Here is a 9,306-nt window from a genome sequence, read left to right as displayed (position 1 = left end):
GAGAGAGAGAGAGAGAGAAAGAGAGAGAGAGAATTGGTAGAGTGACAGCAACAGGTTTACCCAAGTACATGTTATGAAAGAGTTGATATTTTAATGATGTAAGTGTTCAGTTTGACATCATGCACAATTATGAACACACTCCCTCATACACATACATAAACTGTAATGTACAAATCACATCTTTCTACATTTATTTGGCCATTTTCCTATTCAATAGTTCATTACAACACGTGATATTGGCAGTCATAAGTCAACCCCTTCATAATAAAGTCAAGATACTATAATGGTACCTTATTGTCAGTCATGACATGTCATGACCTTGAAAAGGAACACTTTTTAAAAAGCCTATAGTGGTTGGCACTGAGCTAATCAGCCTCTGCCAACAAAACTCACACAGTAGGCTGTATTATATAAATAAAATTAAGCAGCATTGTTAAATTAGTCACACACACACAATCACTCATTCTCAGTCTACATTATCACAGATGGTCTACACAACTCTGTTGAACTCCTCAGGCTGATCAACACAGACCTGATGAGCAGCTCCCTCGACCACCTGAGACAGGGAAAGAGAAGGGGGGAGGAGTGAGGGACTGAGGATCAGCTCCATTTCACACTTTGGGATTTCAGGGGTGTTGCCATTTGTAATCTTGTACACATTCTTTTGAACCCCACTCTTAGGTCTGCTATTGTGAGCTCAAAAGAGAAGCACACTGTGGTCTGCTCACCCAGTGCTTTAGGTCAAATGTGAATTCCATTAACTTGAATACCCCCTCAGTTTTCAAATCAAGTAGAGGGCTTGCGCTGTTGCACGATAGCAACCAAAGCCCACGTAAGTCAGTTTATAACATTCCATCATTGGTTACTCAGAGTTGCCTGCAGCCTCAGGCCTTATGGGGGTAACCTTGGAAAAGTAATTCCAATTTATATTCCTTGTGCTATTTCTAATAGGGATAGACCAAATGATGTTGGGCTGGATGCTGATAGCGGAAACTTGTTGAAGGATCAGAGAAATTATTATTTTAGGCTATTTACAGAAAAACAAGTCCTGAATGCTTTGCTAGCAATAGACAATAAGAAATCCATAGGGGCCGAACAATTGGATCCTGGTCGGCTGAAGTGTGCAGCTCCCATCATTGTTGGCTCAGTAACTGTGGGAGAAATTGGTTGTGGGAGAGATTATATACATGATTTGGTAACACAAGAGAAAGGTACACATATGGGTTCATTTCCTGTTCTGGTAAAGTGCATTGTCTGTTGTGTGCATTGTCTGTAGTGTCCCCATAGGGGACACTAAAAATGCAGACACATAGACGCTTAAGACCAGCTGGGCATACAAGGATCAATGAGGTTGTCTAAGGACGGGGTCAGTCAAATGACCAACTGATGGATTGCAGGCATCAATCACATCACAGGGGACACAAGTCTGTTTGATCTTAGACAACCATATGAAAAGAAGGTGACCAGAACAGCTGGGAACCCTAAAGCTAAAAGAGATGAAAGACACATACAATAGGGACACAGGGTGAATTACAGGGTCTGAGCACAGGCCACAGGAAGGGGGATGTATATTATCTTTAGGTCAAAGGAAGGGTCTTGACATCATATAATCTGGCCGAAAGCAGATGTGGGCGTTACTGGGCTGAACAAGCAGGATGCACGGATTGAAATGTAACGTAATTCACATATGGGATGGGCTTATATGTAATATGTGGATAAATACTGGAGCCAGGGCTCTGGAAAAGGGGTGGGGTCCCGTGGGTCCCGCGGGGCTCTCCGGCTTATGATACGGGTGTATTAAAAGTCTATCATTGAATTCAAAGTTCTTGGACGTGTCATTTTTTAACCGATTTTCCACTACATAACCCACATTTTTAAACATTGCTTCAGGAAATACTTAAAAAGTATGGAAATCAGTGCTGCCACTCCATAAAGGCCGGGTTAGTAGTGATCTTAATAATTATTGGCCCATTTCAAGGCTTCCTGTCTAGCTAAGATTCTTGAACGCTTGGTAAATGTACAACTTAGCTCTTTTTTACATGAGAAATGTATTTTGAATGTAAACCAATAAGGGTTTAGGCCTAGGCATAACACTATTACAGCAACCATTTTAGTTGTTAATGGTCTTGTCAATACTTTAGACTCTATAATGAAATGTGCTGTTTGTGGACCTGTCAAAAGTTTTTCATACTGTTGATCATGCTATTTTATTGAATAAGTTGTCCTCGATAGGCCTGAGCTCTGATGCCTGTTCATGGATTCATGATTATGTTAGTGACAGAACTCAGGCCATTGTGATTGGCGGGGTTAAGTTCATTTCTTGAAGTACTGTACATAAAGATGCACCACAGGGGTACATTTTGGGACCTGTTCTCTTCATTATTTATATAAACACCATTGGTCAATCTGTTAAAAACTGTCAATTTAATCTATATGTGGATGGTACTATTATGTATGCTATTGCCCCAACTGTTGTTCTGGCTGTGTCAAAACTCCAGTCAGATTGTATAGCTATGCCGGAATCCCTTGCTAATTTAAAACAAAATACATGTTGTTTTTAAACTCTCGCATGAATGTTTCAGATGAACTACATGTTTACTCATTAGATGGTTTGAATGTGTTCATGCATAAAAATACTTAGGCACTTGGATTGATATGGATTTGACTTTTTTTTTAAACAGATGAGCTGGTTAAAAAGCTAAGATTTAAAGTTGTCTTTTTCTACAGAAACAGATTGTGCCTTTCACTAAACAGTAGCAAGCAGATTATTCAGTCAACCTTTTTTCCCCGTTCTTGATTATGGTGATATTATTTATCAAAGTGCAGCTGCTACTACTCTTAAACCTTTATATGCCATCTACCATAGTGCCCTTTGTTTTGTTACAGGCAACAGTTTTGATACTCATTACTGCATCCTGTATCAGAAGGTTGGCTGGACTTGGCTAAAGACCCGTACATCTCTACATTACTCCCTTTTTTGGTTACAAGGCCCTACTTCATAAACTTCCATATTATCTAACTTTTCTGTTGAAGTATAGACACCCGAGTCACCTAACCCGTTCACAGGATTGGTTAACTCTTCAGGTTCCTAGGGTCTCCACCGAGATGGGTAAACCTGCTATTAGTTTTAATGCAATTTAAAGTATTGAATGGACACACACACACACACACATTATTCCCTGTTAAAATAAAAGGTTAAAAAAATCAAAAATTAAGTATTGGCTTGGTTATGATTTCTTATTTACAAATTTTTCTCCTAGCACTATGGGTGATAGGTGACTTTACGCTACATTTGACCAGGAAGGTCTGTGAGGAGGGGTGCTATGGGATTATTTAAGATATTCATTGAAGAGGTAGGGTTTCAGATGTTTTCAGGAAGATGGGCAGGGGCTCTGCTGTCCTAGCTTCTGGGGGACAGAGAAAAGCTTGGACTGTGCTGAGTGGGAACTGCTGTAGGGGTAGGAGGGCCAACAGACGAGCAGTGACAGAACGGAATGCTCAGGTTGGGTTGTAAGGTTTGAGCATAGCCTGAAGGGAGGGAAGGGCAGTTCCTATTTCTGCTCCATAGGCAAGTACCATAGTCTTGTAGTTGATGTGAGCTTCGACTGGAAACCAGTTGTCCGCAGCGGAGCGTGGTGACATGGGAAGGTTAAACACCAGACTATATTTTGTCTGAAAATGTTTATTGAAAAGATAAATAAATTTGCACAATGAGCACTTGTCTCTCAAATACATCCTTAGCTAGCTAGTGAATGGTGATATTGATTAGCTAGCTAGTGAAATTTTGCTATATTAGCATAGACATGACATCAGCCAAAACAAGACATGGTATCAATAACAAGATACAACGAGCTGAAATTAGCCACTTACAATTACCCACAAGGCAGCTTCTTGTTATTGTTGCTAGATATAGGACTGTTCAATATCATTAAGGACACCTTCCGGCCACATCAATGTGAGCGCATCATTTTCATGACAATGTCAGCCAATCTGTCTATAGTGTCTTTATCAAGTAGGCCCTGAAACCTCCCATTGAAATCCGGACCAAATCTGTTAACACATTTTTGACCTGGGAAATAAAGATGGGGTCGTAAAGATTAGGGAAAAAAGGAGACAAAATATCAAAAGAAAGAGTTATATTATATATTATATTATAATATATTATCTATATTATCTTTAATCCCTGAACCACAAGCCATGCCACTCAGACAACCAGTCCCCCCTCACCCGAAGGTCCAGCGGCTCAGATCAATGCCAGTGGGTTGAAAAGAGTGGAAAAGGCTGAGGTTGTATATACAGGCATGGGCTGGAAGCCCCAGCGGTCAACCAGAATCAGGTGACTGACTTGGATAGGGAAAGGAAGAAAGAGCCATGTTACTCCAAGTTCATATGCTTTTCATCATAAAGCCAAAGATTAGCCTCTAAAGAGTGTGTCAATGTAAACTTCTCCTCTGACCTCTCAGGGTATTGAATGGCATAAGATGCTGCCAAGTAGCAGTCCAGACAGTGACCCAATAGGAGCATGCGATCCAGGTCAAGGGCCCGCCTCCAGTGCTGACTGACTGCTCCTCAGCCAGAGCTGAGTCCATGGGGAATTGGGGTCTGGAGCTATGTCCGAAATCCAGCAAGTCAAACACAAAGAGTGGTTGAGAGCGACAGAAGGGTCTAGGTTAAGTATCCAAAACCCTACCCCTCCCCCAAATCCATATCATGGACCATCCTAAGAGGTGTCTGTGCAACTGGAATAGAGGAGGAAAAGGGAAATGGTAGGCGGACTCAATGTAGTACAAAAGGTATGTCCACTCCACTGGAAAAGTGAGTATTTGGTACTGACTGACAAAAACACTATAGAAGGGGAGAGACAGTACCAGGCTTGGGAGCATTTAGCTGGTTCCTGTTGGTGACAGTTAGGGTCCAAATCCTGATTGGGCAGGGACACAAAACGAGCCCACACATCATTTTGAGTCTCGGAAAAGGAGAAGCATGGAGGTTTGACAACAAAAAGTGCGGGCGATACAATGTGACATAATCAAGTAGTCAAGTCAGGACTGGTGGGTACCTGTGAAATACTTTCAGACATATTAGATAAGGGGACTAACTGTCAAGGATCTTGGCTTCTGTGCTCTTCAGAACGGATATGGACGTGGGGCACCATGAGGGCCACCACTCCCAGCCAGATACTGACTTACAGAGAGGGCACACACTTCAAAAACAAAATCCTTATTAAATGTCTATTATGCAAAACTGTTATCAAACCAAAGTGCTCACTATTCATGATTATTTCCACAAACTTACTTTGGTTCGGTATTGTTATAGGTACTAAGCTATATGGAATTGTTTTAAGAAGGTCATACCAAGAAACATTTAGCTATTTGAGTTTTAATTATTTTAAGAGTATACATTTTTTTATATCCAATTAGGAAAATGATTTTGGGCCTTACTGCTATTAACCCATACAAAAGCATTGTATAACAAATTCACTACATGGAACAGGTAGTCTGCAAAAGATTTAAAAGGAAGTTTGTTTGGAATTGTCTGTCTTATATGTGAGAGACATAAGAAAGATCAGGAAACATTATTTATTTTGAACATGTATTAACCCTTATTTTCAGCACTGAACAGTCTAAGCGGCAATTAATGCTTGATCTGAAAACGCTCTACTAAGCTATATAGAATTGCTTTAAGAAGGTCATATCAAGGATCATTTGCTATTTGATTTTTAAGATCCATTAAATTAAAATAAATATATACAGTATCAGTCAAAAGTTTGGACACATCTACCCATCCAGGGTTTTTCTTTATTTTCTACATTGTAGAATAATAGTGAAGACATCAAAACTATGAAATAACACATAGGGAATCATGTAGTAACCAAAAATGTTTTAAACAAATCTAAATATATATTTTATATTTGAGATTCTTCAAAGTAGTCCCCCTTTGCCTTTAATGACAGCTCTGCACACTCCAAAAAAGTATCTAAAGGACGTTTGTTCCGAAGTGTCTGTCCTATATCTTAAGAGATATACGAACTTTCAGGAAACATTTATTGTTATATTTACACACTTTATGATCGCCAGAATAAATCAATCAAATTACAACTAGAATTGATAAATTCATAAAAAGGAAATAATCCTTAGTGTCTCCCATGCACAACGGTTATCAAACCAAAGTGCTCACTTTTCTTAATTCCACTCATTTACATTGGTTCAATATCGTTCATCGCAAACTAAAGTCATACAGGGACATAGTCATACCACGTAGAATCAAAGTCGACAGATGGTCGTTGTTTATTAACATGGAACTACTGTACAGTGGATTATATGTTCAAGAGGGAATGTTGTTATTGTTACACCAGTTTTATTGACACGTCATTTTTGCGCTACGTCTGACGGAAGCGTATTTGACAAACAGTTTGATTCTCTCTGTACCTTTTGTTCATAAGAAAACATGTCCAACTCGGTAATTTCAGTTATTTCTCGATTCCTGGAAGAATACACGACCAAAACATCGAATAAATTGAAAGTGGTCGACGCGTACCTTTTCTACATCTTGCTAACCGGTGCATTGCAGTTTCTGTACTGTTTGCTGGTTGGCACCTTCCCATTCAACAGCTTCTTGGCCGGATTCATATCATGTGTTGGCGCCTTCATCCTGGGAGGTAATTGACACACTTCACGGTCAATTTATTTGCATAATCTTGTGACATTCAGCAGTATTATACGTCACTGAAATATGAAGATAATCAATGGTAGCCACCATTATTGCTGAATAATCGATCTTCTCTTTGGTCCCTCCCTGCCTACAGTCTGCCTTCGTATCCAGATTAATCCAGATAACAAAGGAGACTTCCTGTCCATCTCCCAGGAGAGGGCCTTTGCAGATTTCTTATTAGCCCACACTGTCTTGCACCTTGTGGTCATTAATTTCATTGGTTGAGAAAACCAATGATTTAGATCCTCAGAACAGGTGTGAACAGTATATACACACACACACACACCCTCCCTCAATGTTTTATCCATTGTTATTTGTCAGCATGTTACTAACACGATTCATGTTTATTTAATTTCACAGATGAACAACTGACATGACCAAAATGCACCTGTCACCTCAAGACAACATTCATACAATTAGATTTACCCTGGCTGGAAGTGCAGGGACAGCGTAATAATGACAGTAATGGCCTATATGTTCTACAAATTCCTGTAATTTGTGTTTCTGAAATAATTATTTTGTACTGTTTGTATGATTGTTGCAATCCGATTGAAATAAATGAAACAGAATTCTGTTGAAAAGCTACTGAGTTGTGATTTAATTAAATGTATTTCCTTGCCAGTATTGGCAATGATTTTCTTAGGAGACTTAGATCATTCCATTGCTAGCACTGGAGAAGACTCCACATTTTGGACTTATTCTAATAAAGCTACTTGCATTGTAGGGTAATAGCTGTGACCTAATGATCATCTTTAGACGTGTAGTTTTCAAATATTAAAGGCAGAGGCATACACTAAATTCAAGGATGCTTTTTTTCCTCTGTAAACTTGTCCCCAGGTTATTGTGCACAGCCCAATGGGATATCAACTATCTATCCAAAGTTGACCTTGTGCTGTGCTCATAACCAAGTGGGAAGGTGGTAATTATCAGTTGTGAAGTCGTAAATACAAGTTGGATGCATTCACGTGTTTTGAACTTGTTGAGATATGCCGATTGGCTGATGGCAAACAAGCTGCGTCAATTAAAAAGTACAGCTATCATGCTCACAAACAAATTATAGTGTTAAAAATACATATTAACTCTTTATATGGGAATTGGCCTATATGTATAAGGCTAAATTGAAATGGTTCTTACTGAATAAGTATGAAAAGCATTTGCATAACCATGGTAGCGATTGATAAGGCACAGTTTGGAGATTATGGGAAAATGATTAGACCAAAGGTGTGTACACTGAATCCAAACCTTACACTGTTGATTTTACATGCATTCTACTGTAGTTTACGCCACATTTGTTGATTACAAAATCTGAAAATACTCTGGATACATTCAGTAACACGATAAGATGATTCCTGGAAAATGTGGGGTAGGTGGAACAGAAAAACGGTCAGTATCTGGTGTGAACACCATTTGCATTATGCAGTGCGACACATCTCCTTTGCATAGAGTTGATCAGGCTGTTGATTTTGGTCTGTGGAATGTTGTCCCACTCTTGCTGGATATTGGTGGGAACTGGAACACTGTCGTACATGTCGATCCAGTGCATTCCAAACAATGCTCAATGGGTGACGTGAGGTGAGTATGCAAGCTATAGAAGAACTGGGACATTTTCAGCTTCCAGCAATTGTGTACATATCCTTGTGACATGGGGCCGTGCATTATCATGCTGAAACATGAGGTGATGGCGGCGGATGAATGGCATGACAATGGTCCTCAGTATCTCATCACGGTATCTCTGTGCGTTCAAATTGCCATTTATAAAAGGCAATTGTGTTTGCTGTCCGTAGCTTATACCTGCCCATACCCTAACCCGTCCACCACCATGGGGCACACTGTTCACAACGTCGACATCAGCAAACCGTTATCTCACATGACTGCATATATGTGGTCTGCGGTTGTGAGGCTGGTTGGACGTATTGACAAATTCTCTAAAATTACGTTATGGTAGACAAATAAACATTACATTCTCTGGCAATAGCTCTGTTGAACATTTCTGCAGTCAGCATGCCAATTGCACGCTCCCTCAAAACTTAAGACACCTGTTGCAGTGTGTTGTGTGACAAAACTGCAAATTTCAGAGTGGCCTTTTATTGTCCCCCGCACAAGGTGCTCCTGTGTAATGATCATGCTGTTTAATCAGCTTCTTGAAATACCACACCTGTCAGGTGGATGGATTATCTTGGCGAAGGAAACATGCTCACTAACAGGGATGTAAACAAATGTGTGCACAACATTTGAGAAAAAATAAGATTTTTGTGCATATGGAACATTTCTGGGATATTTCATTTCAGCTCAAGATACATGGGACCAACACTTTACATGTTGCGTTTATGTTTTTGTTCAGTGTATATATAATGTAATAAAATACCCCCTATAAGTATGTTCTTCGTACATTGGTCTGTAGTTAAATCATTCGACGGGCCTTTTCGTTCTATGACAAACGTAGGGCAGTAGGATTCACTTTCATGTAGGCACAGCACTTGGCAGTAAAATAGGAAAGTATTTTCAAACTCGGTGGTATTTGGTCTTCTCGTGTTTCCGTATGTAAATAATAAACTTTTCCTCCGAGAAGAAGAGGCAAAGCGAGAGGTTTCACTC

General features: G+C 39.7%; 1 protein-coding gene and 1 pseudogene across 1 annotated transcript; one reads left to right on the top strand and one right to left on the bottom strand.

The window, feature by feature from the left end:
* Nucleotides 1–490: 490 nt before the first annotated feature.
* Nucleotides 491–5,275, bottom strand: LOC109898793 ((Lyso)-N-acylphosphatidylethanolamine lipase-like; annotated as a pseudogene).
* A 1,060-nt stretch (nucleotides 5,276–6,335) lies between these two features.
* On the top strand, nucleotides 6,336–7,296 carry LOC109897500 (dolichyl-diphosphooligosaccharide--protein glycosyltransferase subunit DAD1). Its single transcript, XM_020491997.1, has 3 exons — nucleotides 6,336–6,658; nucleotides 6,806–6,966; nucleotides 7,072–7,296. The coding sequence occupies exons 1-2, from the start codon at nucleotides 6,448–6,450 to the stop codon at nucleotides 6,934–6,936; spliced, it is 342 nt and encodes a 113-aa protein (XP_020347586.1). The 5' UTR covers nucleotides 6,336–6,447; the 3' UTR covers nucleotides 6,937–6,966; nucleotides 7,072–7,296.
* The last annotated feature ends 2,010 nt before the right edge of the window (nucleotides 7,297–9,306 follow it).

Source organism: Oncorhynchus kisutch, linkage group LG10 (genome assembly GCF_002021735.2).
Source record: "Oncorhynchus kisutch isolate 150728-3 linkage group LG10, Okis_V2, whole genome shotgun sequence".
NCBI lineage: Eukaryota > Metazoa > Chordata > Actinopteri > Salmoniformes > Salmonidae > Oncorhynchus > Oncorhynchus kisutch.
Note: the sequence above shows the minus strand (reverse complement) of the source record. Positions and strands in the feature narration are given on the sequence as shown.

Excerpts from the sequence above, each read along its gene's own strand:
- LOC109897500 (XM_020491997.1), top strand. The coding sequence starts at position 6,448 with ATGTCCAACTCGGTAATTTCAGTTATTTCTCGATTCCTGGAAGAATAC. Across the intron at positions 6,659-6,805 it reads TGGCGCCTTCATCCTGGGAG|TCTGCCTTCGTATCCAGATT; the intron begins GTAATTGACACA and ends CCCTGCCTACAG.